The sequence below is a fragment of the Meleagris gallopavo genome, chromosome Z (genome assembly GCF_000146605.3).
Source record: "Meleagris gallopavo isolate NT-WF06-2002-E0010 breed Aviagen turkey brand Nicholas breeding stock chromosome Z, Turkey_5.1, whole genome shotgun sequence".
Classification (NCBI taxonomy): Eukaryota; Metazoa; Chordata; class Aves; order Galliformes; family Phasianidae; genus Meleagris; species Meleagris gallopavo.
The window spans coordinates 22059641-22080076 of record NC_015041.2 but is presented as its reverse complement, the minus strand read 5'-3'; the positions used below and the strand labels follow the sequence as shown (position 1 = coordinate 22080076).

Here is a 20436-nt window from a genome sequence, read left to right as displayed (position 1 = left end):
AAAAAAAAAAAAAACCAAAAACCCAATACCATGATGAAATGCTCCCTCTTCTGTGTCTAGCTGATATTGCATATTTTCTTCAATACGAACAAACATGAAAGACAACCCAGCTTTCCCTGTGCTGTGCAGATAGTTTTGCAATTCATCACTTCAAAACACACAAATCAGATGCTAGAGAAGGATTTAACATCTGATATTAAATATCCCCAGTAAGCTTGGGATCGGGGAAGCAGACTGCTAACTGCAATCTCTAAATTGGAAAGCTAGGATTTGAAGGCTGGACTGTTTAATGGATAAGGAATTGGTTACATGGTCACAGCCAGAGGATTGTGATCAACAGCTCTACATTTAAGTGAAGAATGGGAATGAGTGATGTCTCCCACTGGTCTGTCTTGAGATCAGTGCTCTTTAAGATCTTTATCAAAGAGCCAGATAGTGGGATTGAGTGCACCCTCAGCAAGTTTGCTGACATCAAGCTGCATGATACAGTTGATACAGTAGAAGGCATGCCCTCTGGAGAGACCTCATCAAGTTTGAAAAGTGGGTTCACATGGACCTTGTGAGGTTCAACAAAGTCAAGTGCAAGGTGTTGTACTTGGATCACTGTAGTCCCAGATGTGAGTACAGACTGGGAAAAGATCTTGTTGAGAGCAGCCCTGCAGAGTAGGACCTGGCAGTTCTGGTGAATGAAAAGCAGGACATGAGAGATCAGGGAGAAGGGGATGATTGTCCTCCTTTGCTCTGCTCTTGTTAGGCCCTGTCTGGAGTACAGCATCCAGGCCTGGGGCCCCCAGCACAAGAAGGACATGGAGCTGTTGGAGCGGGTTCAGAGGAGGGCCACTAAGATGATTGAAGGGCTGGAGCACCTCTCCTATAATGGCAGGCTGAGGTAGTTGGGCTTGTTCACCCTGGAGAACAGAAGGTTCCAGGGAGAACTCATTGTGGCCTTTCATTGCTAAAAGGGAGCTTATAAACAGGAGAGTGACTGACTTCTTGCAGGTACAGATAGTGATAAGGTAATGGTCTTAAATTAATAGAGGGAAATTCAGATTAGATGCTAGGAGGAAATTTTTCACTCAGAGGGTAGTGAGGCATTGAAACAGGGTCCCCAGAGACACTGTGGATGCCCCATCCCTAGAAGCATTCAAGGCCAGGTTGGATGGTGTATTGCTGTGGATAGGGTCAGCACAAAGGTCACAGACACCAAGTTAAAAACCTGTGTTTATCTTAACTTTAAAGCAATGAGAAAATAAGTGAAATGATACAGCAAGAATAAAACAGAACCAGGCAATGCACCTAACATTACTGCACAAGGATAGCGACAGTGATTAAGAAAAATGTATCATCAATTGCCCTAATACTTTAACATCATCCAGAGCTGCAGTCACTGGGGAGCCCCAAATACAGTGAGGATTTGGAGAGCCTTTCCCAGCAATTGGGAGATCCTATGCAGTACATCCACTCATATGTGAAGTCTCCAACTTCACTAAAAGAGAGACCGTCTTTTATACTGGTGAATAAACAAGTTTATGTGACTATTAGGCGGAAATATCTGGTTTCATTCTCCCTCAAGCCTGGTCAGAGTTCAAGTTCAAGGAGGAACCAAGGAAGTTTGTGTACTAGTAGGCCTTGACAGTATGCTTGTAAACAAGGAAAGATTAATACATTCTCATATCCTTTTATCTAAGCTACATCTTTTGTTAATGAGATGTCTCGTCATGCATTTTTCACTAATGATTCAATACTGATGATATATAATGCTGTGTTGTGAGATTCATCAAGAGGTCATCTTTGGTTCAAGGCCTACTGGTCATGCCTGAGTACTTCAGATGATACACTGATCTGGTGGATGGCAATACTGCCAATGGCAGTGATTGAAACTGTGTGATCCTTAAGTTCACTTCCAGCCAAAGCTGCTCTATGATCCTGTAATTCTATGATTCTGTCATATTTGTGATTCTACAGTTCTCTGTTGGTGGTAACTCAGGTTTCTTCACAAGTTGAGAATGTAGTTAAACAAGAAATAAATGTATTTCTTAAGCAAAAAAAAAAAGAATCTTTTCCACTCTCTGAACAACATCAGAGTCTCTTTTGTGCATTTATTTTAATTCAAAGTTCTCTTGATAGCAAACAAGAATGAGGAATGCCTGGATTCAGTCCTTAATAAGAAAACCTAGATGCTTTGTCATGCTATTATTTAGGAGATTTCAGTTCGGCAGAAACATTTGTAATTTTGGTTATTGGACATCCTTGTTCATTTGCTGTATGAATAATTTTCCTTAGATGGCTATTAGAATAAAACACATCCAATGTCTGTTATACTTCCTGTTTCAATGACCACTGGAAGATGAAACATATGCATGGAATCAATAAAGGTATTGCAATTAGAGCGCTATCCACCTACAGCTGTAATCACTGCTAATACAATGCTGTTTTCTGCCACACTTCTGCACCATACTCAGTGCACAGTATGGTGACCGCACTAAGTAGGAGACCCAAGTGTTCAATATTGCTTCTTGCTATCTGAAAATGAGGATATTTGCATATTTTTACCAAAAGGAACATACTTGAACACCTAGCTCAACATAATGGAAGAAGGTGATAGGATGTACTTTTGCCCCAGGAGCCTGCCAGTCTTTTGGATCTGCTGAGATCCAGATGAGAGCAAGGAAGGATGGTCACTTTGCCATTGCAGTTTTTAGTCTATGAATTGGATAGCAGCACTTCATATCAATGAAAGTACCCATGAAATCTGGTTTAATAGCAACTTTGACGTTTGTGTCAGATTGTCTTCCCTCCTCTGGAAATACCACAGGGATGATGAATATTTAAAGAACCCTTAAGCAATGCCAAAGGAATTCTTTTGGAAAAGATTTTAAATAAATATAAAGCCTGATTTTGAATGAAATCACTGGGGAAAATGTAGAAAAAATATTTGCAAAGAAAATAAAAACTTAAATTAAAAAAATACCACAGAGTTTGCATATCAGTGACATTCTCCTTTTCATATTTTAAGGTATTTGGCCAAATATTTGGAAAAGCAAATAACAGATATTCATATAGTTCTGATTATGAACAAATTCCTTGTCACTGAGATATGTGCTTCTCACAAGGTATCATCTGTTATTAAACTCTTCTGGGGAATGAATATAGAAAGCTTACACAAATAAGAGTCTTTGAACGTAACTTCCGCAGTGTTCTGTGTTTCATAAGAGCTTAAACCGTGATGTGTGGCTCTTTGAAGTAAAAAGAAGACCCACCAATCAAAGGTGGAATGTTATTCAGTGTGGCAGGGAGGAGATGGGAAGGAAGTTCTGTAAGTGTAACACCATCTCTTTCAAGGCTTTGTTACAGGGCTACTTGGAAAGTACAGGGTGAGAGCAATAAAACGTTACTCATCCTTTTAGAAAACAGCAGAGCAGTAAATTTCAAAATGGATTTATGCATTTTCCATAGCAGATATAATGATAGTGGCAGTAGGACAAAGCAGTTAATTGTTCTGTGGACCTTCTCTCTGTCACAACTTTAACAAATTCTAATTCACTTCAGTGATTTTATTCCAGTTTATTTCCAAATTGTAATAACATATTTTTGGTTGTGATTTGTTCGGTTGAATAGTAGTTCCACAGTCACTTGTATCTACTTCTCCTCCAGTGATTATTTAATGTCATTGGTTTTATGCATTAGAAGTGTTTGCTGAAAGTCCATTCAGATTGCTCATGTGCAATTAATATAGTGGACGTGAAAGTCTAGAGCAAAATCGTGGGGTATGTATGACTCACAACCTGCAGATTGAGCCCTGACGAGGCAGCTGAAGCACGGAGGGGGTGTGGGTCAGGAGGCCAAAATGCAGCCTGCAGGGTTATGGTGTTGTGTGACTCAATGGAGGAAACCAGCTGTTGGCCTGGGGCTCAGAAAAGGCACTGGCAGGGCTGGCGGGGCTGGGGGCTCCTGTTGTGCTCTGCCAGATGAGGGATGGAGGCACCACAGCACAGCAGCGTGGGCTGGCTGCCACTTGAGTGTGTCTGCACAGTGCTGCTTATTCTTGTCCAAATGGAAGTGAAATGCACTAACATGTGAAAAGACAATGATGCCCCTTGGCTGTTCTGTTGTTTGTGGTTCACACACACATGCAACGTATCTCTGGGCCATTATTTATGGTGTTCATTAAACATGGAACAACCACCTCATTTCCTTGTCTTTTAAAGACAATTAAGCCAATTGTTCCTCACAAACACCTGCCTCTGGCCCTCACTCTACATCAGTTTGGTTTTTTTTTTTAACAATCTCCCTGGCTTCTGCTAGGACTTGCATTGCTCCTGTACTGCCAGTCTGGTTTCATTCCTAGTGCCATCCAAAATCTACTCTTCTGGACCAGACCCCTCAGAGCACCTGTAATATATCAGCAGTGGGACCATCCAGGAAGGGCCATGTGTGCTTCCTGCCATCAGAGCTCTGCTTTGCTGTGGTCTAATCCTGGAAATGGCTGTTGGGTCTGTTCTGAACTTTTTAATGAATGTTCTCCCTGCTGCAAAATTACTGAGCCATCTAAATGACACAGTCCTCCAGGAAAGCAGACTATCAGAACGAGTACATGTTCCACATTTTTCTTAGGACAGATGTTTTTACCTAACTTTAATTGGACTTCAGCATTAGACAACAGCTGTTACTACCCCTGTAACCTGCTAGAAGCAGTGTCAGATGCTGCTATCCAGGGAAAAAGATAAGCACGTAGCAAGAGTGATACTTGCCCAGAACACTCATCACATGTCCAGTGATTTGCATTTTGACGATGTTTTGATGACACAAGCTTTTATATTTATAAGTTATCAATAAATATTTTCCAGGAATTCATCAAATCAAGCAGTTTCACAGATTAAAAATATTATTTAGTTTGTTTTGAGCTGGTTTCTTTTCATTTTTGTTTCTCTTTATTTATATATTGGAAAACACCATGAACAACTTGTTCATCTTTCCCATGCTACTCTCATCTACATGGACTTCTGTCATATACTCACTCAGTTATGTCCTCCCATAGTCAGAGACACCTTCTGTAATTATTTGTTTCTAACATTAAAACTGCTTTTGATCTTCTTTGCTATTCTTCTCCTTACCTTTTCCAATCCTGCTGTACTGTTCCTAAAATGAGGACACCAGGGCCACCACTGTTCCCTTTTGCACTTATTTAGTTTACTTTTTCTGTTTCTCTCCCAATACTGTTTATTTTCAGATTATTACTGGGCCAACATTTTCAGTTGCTCTGTGTGTACAGTTTTTGTCAGCAAAAAACCTTTATCTCTTCATTATTCACCCCTCTTCTCAGATCACTGATAAACGTGTTGAATAGTGCAGATTCCTGCAGAATTCCATTGGCAGTTTCAGTTCGCTTGTAGAGATCAATAATTTATTCCTGATATCCTATCTTTCAGTCAGTCATTTCCCTCTTATGCCATGGCATCCTAGCTCCTTTAAGACTGAGGAATACTCTCTGTGAACAAGGTAGATCATAAGGAGAGAGGTCATCAACTCATGGTTTCCTCCAGTGAACACCAGCAGGTTTGAGCTATGACTTCCCTTTACTTTTCCCCAGTACATTATTTCTATTCATGTTCCCAGCATTCTGGTTTTGAGGCCAGACTCCTCTTTATCTCCTCCCAACAATAGATTTACTGTCAGCATATCTCTGGTTATTGCAGGGCACTTCTCACATTGACATTCTCCCTGTCCAGTTCCTGCACTGTAGTCCCAAATAAGATTTCAGAACATGGCTCCCAGGTGGAGCGCATGGTTCATCCACCTTGAGTTCCTCTACAGCTCTGGGGTGAACACCATTCAGTCCTATCAACTTGTTCTGCTCGTTGTGAGGATTTGGCCTACAGCTTCTTCCTCTACTCTGGTCTGAGACAGATACTTCAGCATGTCCCTTTCTCCATTCTGTGGGAGCCTCAAGCTTCACCACAGTGAAAACACCTGGAAAATACTTAGGTCTTTTTCTGGCTGTGGGATATACAGCCTCAGTTCTACAAAGCATGTGCCCAAATCCCATAGCTTGAACACTGAATGGTGTTAAGCACTTAAATTACCTGCAGAGTTTGTAGCTTTAGCTAACAAGATACAAGTAGCTGGAATTTGGTTTTTATTTTCTTTTTCTGTATTTTTCTTCTCATTTAGCTTGTGGTTCATAATGCAGACTCTTATGCACAGCATGCTGTAGTAGTGCAGTAGTGATCTACTTCTAGGTGTTGGGTCTGGGAGTTGCTGGTCATTCCTGGAGTTGAAATCTGGAAGTAGCAGTTCTTCAGCAAGACACTAAGGGGCAGTCCCAGACCAAAATAAGTTTTCCTCATCGGTTTGTACACAAACTATAAGAAAACTTTATTTACCTCTTTTTTAAAATATATGTATGTTGACTTTATATCAAAAATACCCAGAAATATTGAATCAGTCTGGTCTCAATGCATTACTGATAAGGAAGGAGAGTTTATTTGCCTTTTATCCCAAAACTGGTCTGCTTGATATCACAGCTTACAGACAGCAGGGAGTACGGAAAAGCTGCAGAAGCTCCAATTCTGTGGCCACCCACACATCATGACATGGCCAAGCATACTGTGCAGTTACATGGACTGGGTCTTAACTGCTTGGAGGAGCTCACTGTCACCAAAGCTTGTTCCTAAATTTAATAGTTGCTGAATGTTTAGTCTGAGACTAGAGAAGTGTGCAAAGGGACTCTTGAGGTCCGTTCCAACCCCTGCGATTCTGTGACTATGTGATTTCTTGAGATTACGAAGCAATGAAAGCATACGGAGGACATTGTTCAAGGTCTGCATGTATCCTACATGTTTCTGAGTGCTCAATAGGGGAGAATATCAGCTGTGCTGTTGAAATCATTATGAAGTAGAAAATGTATTATTGCACCTTGGGCCCTTCCAAGGCATCTTCGTTAACTAATACATCTCCATCAGCTTTTCTGTTTCACATTAACAGCTACTGGCAAACTCTTCTTGTTCCCATGTGCCCATACATGTGTCAGACCTGAGGTGCCCTTCAGGTAGGGGCAGTTTAGGAGAACCACACACACTGGAGAATGTGAAGTGGACAGGAATTTTCCTAGTCATCTACTACAACCTGCTGGGTGACATGGCCACTGTCCTGTGACACAGCCAGCATGCACCTGCACCACACCCTGTAAGGAGAGCTACCAATGGTTATGCAGCACAAGCTGTACCTATCTGCGAAAAACTTGTGGAAGGAAGTGGATGTTTAAGTGAATTAGGGCAAAGGCTGCTGGATGTTGATACAAGTATGAACGAGTTGGACAGAAATAGCATGTCTCAGGAGGGTGGGCTCCTCTTATGCATCAGTGGATTTATCACAAGGGGTATTGCTATCTTGGTTTTGCTCAGAAGGTGACATATCGTAACTTGACTTAGCATAGACAGCTGGAGCAGTGTGCATGTTCTCTGGTTACAGAAGGGAGAGCTGTGCTCTAGCCTTTGAACTGGATGCCCTGCCGCTGTATGAAATAGAGCTGGCTCTGTCTGTGTGGCATTTTACACTATTTTGATATTCCTCAGTGTAGACCAGTGGTATTAAAGTAATAAATGGCTTGGCTGATAAATGACATAGTAGATACATATGTTTCAGAGGCCTGAGTGGAAGAAAATATTGTATGACCAGAATATGACTTCATAATTTCAGTTCAGGGTTAGTTAAGGCTTTCTAGGCAGTTTTCTAGGTAACAATAAATTCCTGTACAATCAAACGTTACTTTCACAGTGTAGTAATGGGTTATTGCTCACAGAGAAAAATGTGGTTCATTTGTTAGAATGAAGAGAAGGGAGTAGTGGGTGGTGATGCAACTCTGCATCTCATATGCAACACTTCAATTCCTGTCCCAAATGAGAAGCATAAGAGAAATGACCACTATGGGAACAAGCAGAGTTCAGTGGGCTAGACATTTCAAATAAAAAGTCATCAGTGCATTTGGAAAAGATATATACAGTCTTGTTTAGCATGGGACTCAGAAAAGAATGAGATCAGGGTAAACTTGAGTTGGGCAGTCCTTGAAGTGTAACCTCTCAGAAAAGATCTGTACAGAGTAAACCACCAAATTTAGGTGATAAAAGCTATTATCAAGATCATAGAATCCTTAGAGTAGGAGTAGACCCTTAAAGGTCATCTAGACAAACACCCCTGCAGTGAATAGGGACAACCACAGCTAGATCAGGTTGCCCAGAGCCTGGTCCAGCCTGGCCTTGAGTATCTCCAGAGACAGGGTGTCCACCGCATCTCCAGCTTTTGGTATTCTGCTATCTAACATGTGGAATCAAACTCTATAACCATAAAGTAGTTATATAGCAGGTATGATTTATTCAGTGCTGCGCAGACACTGGGTGCAAGTGAGAGAGATCCTCCTAGCTTGCACACCGTCTGGAGAAATCCTGCTACAGATATAGCCTAAACTAATACATAATCAATAGTTTTCCCAGAATTCAGATACTTATTACACCCCTGAGAGTTCATTAGCATGCAGACCCTCCCCTCTTGTGCATACGTAGTGGGTCTTGGGATGAAGATTTTTCGTCTTCCTTGTGAAGGCTTCTGACCGTTTTCGCTGTAAACTTCTGAGCCTTCGGGGGGGCATCCCCCCAAACCGCTTTCTTCTTGCTCTGTGGACATCTAATCACCTCCCTGCCAAATGTCCTCGGGCTGTTCTCAAACCCTTATCTTTATGGCCTTCATCCCCCTCACTATCCCAGTCACAGTGTCTGCCATCCCTTATTTTCTAACAACCTCTACATTCTTGCTTCTATAAACTATCTCTAACTATTCCCCTTCACCCCCCTTATTCTCAGTCACTGTGAAGCCTTTTTGCCTTTTTTGCCTTTTTACTTTCACTTATGGGGCCCGTCTCACCTTCCACTATCTGTGTTCACATCTTGGAGATGTGAACCAGACTTGTTGGAAAGAGACTTATGCCTGATGTAATGAGATAAATCAGTCAACCAGCCAGATACAGAAACAGAACACAAATGAAAATGCTAGCAATGCTAAAAACGTAAAAATGCTCAATATAACATAACATGAAATGCTGGTTCAAATGTAAGTCTCTTGTAAACTCTTTAATCTATATAAATAAGCTCTTTATTCTAATCTTGGCTAGTTAATCTAGTGTAAGCTTTTTACTGTCCAGTTTATCCGTCCCTCTGAGTCTTGCAGAGTTGCCTGTTGTTTCCAGTCACACCTTTTGCCACTTTGGGGTACAACACTGATGCAGAACACATGCATCTCAAAAGTGGTGTGAATCTGGGAAAAATAAATATCACGGGATGTGGGTGGGAGGCTGACTTGTCTTTCCCAGCACAATAATTACTTGTGAGAAAATATCCCCCACATGTGTTCCGGCAAATGTTGAAAACCAGATGCCCTAAGTATGAGATTCTCCCACTGAAATTGAACAGTATTTTATTGCAGCTTAGTCTCTCACTTTGTAGGTTGCTCTGGCTTAAAAGCATCCTCTATTATGCTGCTTCAAGAAGAGACCAAAAGGAAAATCACTGTGATCCAAGAAACCAAAACCTCTCCTTCTTGTCTGTGGAAGTGAAGGGCTGTTGACTTGTATCAATCATTCTTAAGGAGCAGAGAACAGCATTAAGATTCTCTGCCGGAAGTCTGAGCGCTTCATCCCTATGGAGAAGGGAAGGTGCAACCCCATAGAGACAATGTGTACCTCTAGCTTATTCTGACTAGAAGTGAAGGAATCACTCATAGATGGTTTGGTCTTTTCTCAGATTTACACAACAAGAAAAAGCCTTCACCTCTCTCAGCAGCCTCCAGTGAAATCAGATGGATTACTCATCCTGTAAGGCTCATGTGTATTAATGCTTAGCCAAAAATGACAGAATTCGGTCCTATATAGAATTTTTGACATGCCATGTGGAAAATCCGCTCTTCTGATTCTGACAGCCATTAATTTTGCAGTTTAGTCTTTAATATTGCAGCGTGCACATTAATATCACTTTATTCATTAGGAGAAGGGCACAGCTGGAGCAGTCTGCAAGGGGCCAGCATGTGACATATAGGATACACAAAAACATGGAACTAGATTAGCTAAGTCAGGGAACAGGCAAACAGGCTGCTTTCTGGTTTATTTTTGAGTCAGGCTGAGGGATGATGAGTATTTGAAGATAATTCATAATGTCAGTGAAGTCACTTCTTGGTAGTGGTGGCAGTACAAGAAGGGCTAGTGGCCATGTTCATAACTTGGGATGTCCAGACCAAATATTACATCTTCCCTAGGGAGGTAATGCAGCAGAACTGTAGGCTACCTAAGAACCTCTGAAAATTCTGTTCTTGAAGGTTTTTAAGATTTAGCGAGATAAATCCATGGCTAACTTCATCTGGTGACCATTCCACTTTGAGCAATAGGTGGGACGAGGCATGGGCAGTTTGGACACTAATGAAGAAGGTACCAATCTTTTCCATGTCTCCAGTCACTGCCATTCTGCTCCGTCAGCCATGTGTCTGCCCTGGCACCACTCCTGTGCTCACCCTAGTGCAAACCAGAGAGCAGGATAGGATCAGTGGGGAAGTGGTGGCTACTAATACATACTTGGTTCTTCATACAGAAATGCTCTTCTCTCAGGCCACAATGCCTTTAGTTATCTTCAGCGCCTATCAGATAGCATATCAAAAAATGATTATCAAGAGTTTTAGATGAAGAGTTCAAAACAGTGGATTGACAATCATGAACTTTGAGTAGCTTCTGAGATCTGCCCTCAGAGGAGCTGGGAGATCCCTGCTGTCACTGGAGCTACCAGCAGGATTTCAATAGCTGGAAAGGGAGTGGGATGGACAGAGCAAATGAAAGGACATCTTAATAAACAAGCTCAGTGCAGCTGCTCCTTCTGTAGATGTAATCCTCCAGCATGGGATAGAGAGTTCCTTACACAATTAGCTTTAGTGAAAGTAGCTATTGAAAGAGACAACACAGATTGTATCACTGTGTAAATTATTGAGTTGATGTTCTGGAGATAACAGTGAAAGACCTTCTTTCTTCTGTCCTGAGGTTGGCAGCTCTGAAAGACTATACGAGCTGCTTGAAAGTTGCACCTCCTGTAGACTCTGCTTAAATAATTAATTGCAATATTCATAAGCTAGAGGATGTTTAATACATAGAAAAACAAGAGGATTGTATACATATCTGTTGACTTCGCTATGTTTCTTTCTGCCTGTGGGTGAAGATGTTGAATAAATAACAACAACAAAAAGGTGTTTTACTATTTGTTTGAGTAATATTTCTGAACAGTAGTTGTTGTCATTATTGAATCACAGCCCTTCATGTCTGTAGATGCATAAGTAACAGTCTCTCTTGATATATTTTTTTCTTAGCATCTGCAATGGCACATGCGTGCACAACTGCAATGCAGCTGATACCACAAGTGTCCCTCATCACATACAGAAGGGGAATGGAGGGCACTCTTCCTCAGAACTCATCTGGTTTCAGGGGCTGGTAGATTCTTCTTGTCATCAGTCAACATCCAGGCTTCCATTAGGACCTGTCCTCAAATTGATGTGTTTCCTCCTCCTAGCCCAGTGAGAATCACAATCACAGTGATAAGAAGTGAAGCACTACTGTGTGCATCCACAGAGACCTCTATCCAAACGAGCCTGCCTACTGCTTCAGAAGCAACACTTCATGTGCAGTCACCTCCCATACTGCTGGATTCAGCATTTTGTGTGGCATCCTTTCTCCCAGACCATGTCCTTACCCATCAGACAAGTCCTTGCTCAAGACCCCTCCCACTGTGGAGGCTTCTTGCAGCAGCACAGATGAGAGAGGCATCATGTCTGGGGAAGAGGAGACAGAGGTGTGGGCTGAGATCTGCTGGGCACTTAAAATTATGAGTGGCTGGAAGCTTTCAGAAACAACAGCGTAGCCCACCTACTTCTCTGTCCTCCAGGCTGGGATAAAAGAAAGAAGTAGCCACAGCTATGTTTCCTGTTGCTGTTTTTCCATGCAATTTTGTTTGATGAATATGCATATGCAACAGCTGGAAAACTTTCTGGAGAGAAACCAAACTCAAGCAAGAAGCTTTCTGTTCCATTTGACTATCATGAAAACTGTGGCCATTTTGGATTTCTAGTGATAAGAAGGCCTACTGTGATGAAGCTGCTCCTTCTTGCATTCCCTGCAGCAAGGCCAGGATGTCTCCAGGGTAGGAGCAGGGTAAGAACTCTTTGGGAAGATTACTTTTTAAAAGAGGTTGAACTGTACTGCATTTCCACAAGGATCCAAGTCAGAAACGGAAACACAGAGAGAATGTCTGTGTGGTGACAAGTTTAGTCAAGTGATGGGCATTTTGTGTCATCTGCTCAGAGGGCAGAGAGGAGCAAAAGCATCTCCTGCCTGGTATGAGATATGAGCATGAAGTAGCTGTGTGCTAAACCCAAGGTGCTCTCCTTAGAACCTCTGGAATTCAGTTCAACTGAGTTGACAGAAATTAACTCAGGTCCACAGATCTGAGCACATTGCAATTCTAGCTACATCTTTATCTGAAACTGGTTTCCTTGTTTCCTCCAGAGGACTTGAGTACCAGGGCATCAGGCCCAGTCAGCATAGGTTTACGAATGGTAGATTCTTTCTGACAAACCTGATTTCATTCTGTGTCAAAGCAACTCACTTAGTGGATGAGGGTAAGGCTGTCAATGTGGTCTACCTAGACTTCAGTAAGACCTTTGACACTGTCCCCCACAGCATTCTCGTGGGGAAGCTGGCTGCCCATGGTTTGGATGGGCATACGCTCTGCTGGCTGAAACACTGGCTGGATGGCTGTGCCCAAAGAGTTGTGGTCAATGGAGTTAAATCCGGTTGGCGGCCGGTCACGAGCGGTGTCCCCCAGGGCTCAGTACTGGGGCTGCTTCTGTTTAACATCTTTATTAATGATCTTGATAACGGGATTGAGTGCACCCTCAATAAGTTTGCAGATGACACCAAGTTGGGAGGGAGTGTTGATCCACCTGAGGGGAGAAGGGCACTACAGAGGGACCTGGATAGACTGAATCAATGGGCCAAGTTGATGCATTTCAGTACAGCCAAGTGTCAGGTCCTGCATTTTGGTCACAACAACCCCAGGCAATCCTACAGGCTTGGAGAGGAGTGGCTGGAAAGCTGCCTGATGGAAAGGGACCTTGGTGTACTGATGGACAGTCAGCTGAATATGAGCCAGCAGTGTGCCCAGGTGGCCAAGAAGGCCGATGGCATCCTGGCTTGTATCAGGAATGGTGTGGTGAGCAGGACTAGGGAAGTCATCCTGGCCCTGTACTCAGCAGTGGTGAGGCCCCACCTCGAGTACTGTGTTCAGTTTTGGGCACCTCAGTACAGAAAGGACATTCAGGTGCTGGAACAGGTCCAAAGAAGGGCAACAAGGCTTGTGAAGGCTTGGAGAATATGTCCTATGAGGAGAGACTGAAGGAACTGGGGCTGTTCAGTCTGGGGAAGAGGAGGCTGAGAGGAGACTTTACTGCTCTCTTCGAATATCTGAAAGGTGCTTACAGCGAGAGCGGGGTTGGTCTCTTCTCACTGGTGACAGGTGACAGGATAAGGGGAAATGGCCTCAAGTTATGCCAGGGTAAGTTTGGGCTGGATATCAGGAAACACTTCTTTACAGAAAGGGTTGTTAAGCACTGGAATAGGCTCCCCAGGGAGGTGGTTGAGTCATCATCCCTGATGTGTTTAAAAACCATTTGGATGTGTTGCTCAGTGACATGATTTAGCGATGGGTTCTTAGAGTTACGGTAGTATGGTTAGGTCATGGTTGGACTCGATGATCTTTAAGGTCTTTTATAACCTGAGTGATTCTACGATTTGATGATTCTGTGATTCTATGGCAAGAACTTTGTCTGACAAGAGCCAGCATTTTAGGTTTGTTGAGACACCTGACAATAAAGGGTTTGGTGCAAACTCAACTACAAGCCCACATTTGGTCCTGAAATATCCTTGAGGATGGGCTGCCAGTGCCCAGGCACTTTGGCTCTCTGCTGTAGAACTATGGAGAAATTAGGAAGGTGTTTTTGAAAACGGAATGTTATTTCATACAGACTTACATTTACTGTTTGTATTTTCTAGTTTTTACCTTCAGGTCCCTGGATATGCATTTTTGTAAGAGGTTAAATGATAAAAAAAAAATCTTGATTGTCCACACACAGCCCTGTGTGCTGCCTAGTGAATATTTAAGTGACCTATCTAGAGCAAGCACTTTTACAGCACACAGTAGGCAACTGCAGAGCGAAACAGAAGACCTGTCTGTGTGACAATTATACGTCTGTCCCTATATGTGTAATCCACCCTCTCAGCCTGATAAACAAAAGCTTGTGTGTGGGTTTTGAACAGAAGGTGGCCATCACCTTCTGACTGAGTGTTTATCTTCAAACACTTCACCACGCCTGTAAAGCAGGTAAGTCTTGGTCTTTGCATTGTAATATTGCTCATGACTCCAGTCTTACTTTGAGTTTCATTCTGCCTTTTTAAGCTCACTCCTGGGACTTAATCAGAACAATATTTCCCTTTTCCTTTCACCTTGTTTCTATTTTTCAGAGTTTATTTTTTTTTATGTCAGTTACTCACTAATGAATTACATTTGTCTCTTTTCAGTTTTAGTGGTGCTTCCCTTTCTTTTTTCTTACTGCATGCTTGATAAAACAAGCCCTATATCTTATGTTTGCTTATTTCAAGTATTTTACAGAGATGAAAGAAAAATCATCTCAAACCAGTACCAAATAAAGCAAAACCTGATGCCCATACCCTTGCACATTTTTATAATCAGTGACTTTTCTCCAACCACCATAGAAATGTCAGGGGCATCCTATATAACTGCATGTCTCCTTCAGCTGCTGTTTTCTAATTCTTAATGTCCATTCTAATTTCTTGTGGAAACTTCTGAATGAGCAGCGTGGTGCCTTCATGTTTGTATTTTCAGCTATGGGTGCAAGAGGTTTCTTTTTGTAGCAAGTGTATTTGCAGTAGAACACTCTCTTAAACAAGGGCTTTCCTTTCTCTGTGCCTTTTAGAGGTAAGTGCAAATGAATTCAGAATGATATTTTATTTTCATAGAATCAGAGAATGGCTTGGGTTGGAAGTGACTTCAATTTCATCTTCGTTTGCCAGCTGTAGGGGGCCTGCTTTGCAGGGGGCTGGACTCAATGATCTCTAGAGGTCCCTTCCAACCCCTACAGTTATTGTGATTCTGTGATCTAGTTCCAGTTTTATTGTTATTTTTTAATAACATAGCCTTTTCACATGCACAAGGCAGGACAGATCAGCAGAAGACTCATTTTCTCTGTGCTGGTAACAATGCCAATCCCCAACTAGCTCTCATCCCTTCTCCATGTCAGGACTTTGGCTCCTCTGCCACATTTCTGACTCTGGGTTTATGCTCCACAGCTCTCCTGCTCCTGCCATGTCCACTCCGCTGGAGGATGCCATGAACACCTTCATCAGGATTTTTCATCACTACTCTGGCAAAGAAGGTGACAGATACAAACTGAGCAAAAGAGAGCTCAAGGAACTCCTCACCAGGGAGCTCACTGACTTCCTTTCTGTAAGATGCAGCTCCTCAGTCTCTGAGTTTCTGTTTCTCAGGTGGGATAAGCATCTATCAAAGTGTTCAGGAACAGCATCTCCTTACACTGTGCACATCCTGCCACAGCCTCTCAGATGACAGTTGTCTTTGCAGAGATGGAGAGAGGAAGATGAGATCAGATATCCCATTTGAAAAGTGGAAAGTTGAAAAGGCAGAATATGTCCTTCAAAGAATCAGTTCCAGCAACTAGCTCTCAGCAGACAAGAAAGCAGTTTACATACCATGGTCATGTAATGTGGGATCCAAGGTCTGTCATATTCCTAGGGGCTTATAACTGCATCACAGACAGCTGTTACACAGGTTTGTGGGAAACTGCAAGCAATACAGCTGCTTGTCTGCCCTGCAGAGAGATTCTAAGAAAACTTCCCAGTGATCAGCCTTTCATGTGAATTTCTTTACACATTTGTTATGTTCTTCATTATGCAGCACTGCTGCTTTATGGAATGATAATTTGATTCATAATTGTTTTTTTCTGTAGCCTCTGAATTGTAAGCATTGTTCTGAGACCCATTACCGTCAGCAGGATTTTTTTATACCTTTATACCTCCATTTCCTTGAATAGGATTTTCTTTTAATCTTAGCTACTGATTTACTATTATGAGATTGGCTGCCATTACTTTCACTGAGCAGGATGTGCTCTTTGTTAAGTAGAAACCTTCTGAGTGCCATCAGTGGAGGTATAATACAACCACTTACGAATAACATATTTTTTAAGAATGATGTAGAGAAATATGCATTGCAGATCAGACTTGTCAAAGTGAATTGCAGCTCCTCAAATCTGTTTGATCCATTTCTGTACCCATTTAGTACCTGTATTTCTCCAGTTTCTGTTACTGTGCATCTCTGGGACTCCAGATCTGTGTTTTTAATGTTACGCCTCATGGTATGTTAGTATCCAGATGCATAATTCCCTCACTCTTTTATTTCATAGCACCTGGGCTGTGACGTACCATCTGGTATGCTATAATTATGCACTCAAGATCTACACAGCTAAGTCACTTTTTTTTTTTTTCTTTTCAGGGCCAAAACGATCCTCATCTTTTTGATAAGATTATGAACGATCTGGATTCCAATAAAGACAATGAAGTGGATTTTAATGAATTTATGACTCTGGTTGCAACTCTGACTGTGGCTTGTAACGATTTCTTTGAAGAACAGCTTCAAGAAGAAGGATTTTAATGATGCTGGATAAAATCAGTCTTCTGGTCACAAATGCAATGAACCATGACTAGTTAGGTAATGGTCATCAGCATTTTGTGAACACAAACCATCATCACTCCAATTACTACTGCTGCAAAACTCTTGTGGACCAGATTAGCAGCTGGTGTAAGCTGGACCAAAGGCAGCTTACACTACCTGAAGTCTGGCTGTTAGTATTTTCAGCCTTTGCACTGCTGTAATACACCTTCGTCAGTTCCCCATTCCAGCTCTGGGGTGGCAGATTGTTTGGCAGGAGTTAAGATTTCTATTTCATAACTGTCGGTGGGATATAAAAGGAACATTAATGTTACTTACATAGCTTCTGAACTGGAAAATCTGAATGAATTGTAAAACTTGCAATTGAGTTTTCAGTCATTCTGTAACAGGCATCTTTCTCCAGGTCACGAAATTTGTTTGTTTCTTAACCACTTCTACTCATTCTAACCCAATCATTGGACACTGCTCTGTACTCCCTGCTCTCCTGTATTTCAGACATGGCCACCCAAGCAGGGTGGCACAGTGTGCCATGGTTATGGGTTTGTTTTCCCCACCTCCCCAGCTTCCATTCCACTGTGTGCGCATTACTGCACCTCAGCAGTCCAGCTCTTCATTCAGCACAAATTAATTTATTCATATGATAAATTATTCAAATGTATAGGGGATTTAGTCAGTGAGCTGCTCTAAATGTTGATGGAAGAGCCAGGTCTTCAGGGGAAAGGTAAATGCCTTCACTATTCTAGCACCCATAAGAGAAGGGTTTTGGAGGACCACTTGTAAAGGATGTCATGATGAGATCCCAGGGTACAACTTCATCATGTGAGTCATCTGATGGAACAATGATTTCATCCCATGCAGATCCAAATCCCTGCATAAATGTGGCACGGAAGGAGGCAGTGGGACCCTCTGGCCAGGCATGGAGAGAGAAGGACAATACATTTCAATGCTAATCTATGCATGGACTAAAATACATCTATGTCTAAACTTCTGCTTAAACATGCTTACAAATGTCTGCAGTCCTCAGTGGCAAGTTGTCATGCTTTTGCTTTGCATGGAGAGCTTTCTTTGTTCTTGTTTTGTTATTAGTTCAAACTGTAATAAAAGGTGTTTGAGTTAAGTCAGGATGTTCTGTTTGTGTAAGTGGTAAAATAAGAACAACTGTCAGTGAAGATGTGCTCTACTAGGTCCCCAGGTCCCTGGACATCACTCAGTAAAGACTGTAATAGTTGTATAAAATTACATGTTGTAACGTGATGCAATTTGTTATGAGAAAAGGATTCTGTTAGGTGTAGCAAATATACAAATAGGTGGAAATCATCTCCAGAAATAGGCCACCAGCAGATGGTGTTATCCTGGAAAGAAAAAGTTTGGCAGAGCCAGATCACACTATCTCTTTAACTCACCAGCGATGGAAGCTATTTAGGATTCACGAAAGATCTTATACAGAAACGCTGGAAAAGTGTACTAGACTGAAAGCAGTCACACAACATTTTGCCCCCCTGATGTCATGCACTTTAATATCTCTGCAGTTCTTGGACCAGGGAGGGCAGAAGGATTGGCCTCTATTGTTTTCCATGGGTCCTGCAGGCTGCTCCTGGTCTCCCAGTTTCCCCTTCCTCTGTGGGTAGGGAAGGGACAGCAGTCTAAACCTTCAACCCAAGTTACAAGGAGACACATTTTCTCAGAGAGGGCTCTTTTTTTCTGTTACAGCTTCTGAGCAAGAGCTCTTTTGGAAAGAAGCTCCAGCTAGTCCATAAATAACCTGCCCACCCCTGGTGGGACCAAGGATGCTCAACAGCTCATGTGCTGAGCAGAGTTCTGAAAAATCACAGCTCCTTGTGGCACACTGCTGAGGTCAGGCAGGGGGATGCTCCACAGAGCCACCTCCTCTGCTGTGCAAATTGGAACTGAGTGCAGCCTGCTTCTCCTGCAGAAAGGGCTTGCACTTCTCGTTGCCCCTCTTCACCAGGGGCTCATTCCTCTGCCATTTCTCCTCCAGCCATACCAATCACTGATGCATTTGCAGACAGCACTTCCATACATGAAATCTTTCTCTTCTGGGAAAGATCACCTGGAAGTTTTGAGCCGCCTTAGAACCAGAAACAAGGCAATGAGCAATCCTCTTTTCTGCAAGGAAGACTGCATTCAGCCACCCACATTGGACATGCAGTATGGTGTTTGCACTGCCAGCCTTGCTACAGCAGCTTTACCCTGCAGATGCACTTTTAACTGCTTTTAAAAGAAGAGCTATCTTCTGTAAATATGAAGCCATTATTTTTTTCTTATTGTTTACAGACTTTTTTTTGCTGACTTCAAGCTTGCATCCAGGAGCCCCCTTAAAGCACTACGTGAAGTGGAGGCTTATTGTGTGTCTTCCTCCAAAGTTCCTCAGCTTTAGGAAAGATGTCTTATTCTGGGCATTTTTTCATTTGTGTTATCAAACTGTCTGAAAAATCAATAGAAAAATGAACACTGCAGTATGGTCTGGTCTTTTCAAGTAACATTAAAGACTTGGAATCCTGTCTCCCACTGAAGGCTGAGACAAAAAAACTCATTAAGTACCTCACCCTTCTCCATGTCTGAGGATGCCAGCTCTCCATTTTCATTTATTAGAGAGAGTACATTCTCCTTTGCCTGTCTCTTCTACCCATTGTACACAAATCACCCCTTCTTGTTGTTTTTCACATTCATCACAAAGCTTTAATACTATCTGCATCCTGACTTACCTGATCCCACCCCTGTCCATCCAGACAGCATCCCTATTTTCTTCCCAGGCTACCATCCCCACTTCCACTGCTTTTCCCCTCAACCTGATTAGCAGGCCCTTGCTCATCCATGCTGGCTTTCAGACTTGTCTGCTCAATTTCTTACTCTGGGGGATGGAGAGCTCTTGTGCTCTCAGAAAGGTGTCCTTAAAGAACTGCCAGCTCTGTTCTGTTGGAATTAAGACAGTTTCCCAGTAAATCTCATCCATTAATTTCTTAAACAGCCTGGAATTAACTCTCCTGAAGTTCAGGGTCCTAACTCCTTACCAGACTCATATTGCCTGAGATGATGAACTCAGCCAGGACATGGTTGCTACAGTCGAAAGTGCCTCCAGCCTTAACCTCTTTTCAGGCTCTACCACCAACTCCTGTAGCGCTTCACCTTTGGTTGCACTGTCCAGTACCTGAACCAGAAAACTGTCATCAATCGACTCCAGCAGTCTCCTGGATCACTTTCAGCCCCTCGTGTTGTTTCCCCAGCACATATCTGAGTGGTTGAAATCCCTTAACAAGATGAGAGCCTGTGAGTGCAGTGCCCTCTGTAGCAAGAAGGCCTCATCTACAGACTCCCTTTGATCAGGCAGCCTGTTGTAGACCCCAGGCACCAGATGTCCTTAATCCATAGGCTGAGACTCTTCCTCAGAGGCAGCTCCTCACAGTCTACCCTTCTTCTTAACATAGAGGGCAACTCCCCTACCCCTTCTACCTTATCTGCCCCTTCTATAAAGCTTACAGACCTCGGTGGTGGTATTCCAATTATGAGAGTCAAAGAATCATAGAATCATAGAATCATAGAATCATAGAATGGCCTGGGTTGAAAAGGACCACAATGA

At 42.5% G+C, this 20436-nt stretch overlaps 1 protein-coding gene across 3 annotated transcripts in view; it reads left to right on the top strand.

Moving 5' to 3' along the window:
- S100Z (S100 calcium binding protein Z) overlaps positions 1-18024 on the top strand; it is a 26878-nt gene extending 8854 nt beyond the window's left edge. Inside the window, exons 1-3 of one of the 3 annotated variants that reach the window (XM_031557261.1) lie at positions 9599-12229; positions 15443-15599; positions 16662-18024. In XM_031557261.1, coding sequence (XP_031413121.1) covers positions 15459-15599; positions 16662-16820 — 300 coding nt within the window. In that variant the 5' untranslated portion in view covers positions 9599-12229; positions 15443-15458 and the 3' untranslated portion in view covers positions 16821-18024. Of the gene's footprint in view, positions 1-9598; positions 12230-13682; positions 15600-16661 lie in introns of those variants that run through there. The other 2 variants (XM_010725538.3, XM_031557260.1) reach the window with 2 other exon arrangements.
- Positions 18025-20436: the final 2412 nt, after the last annotated feature.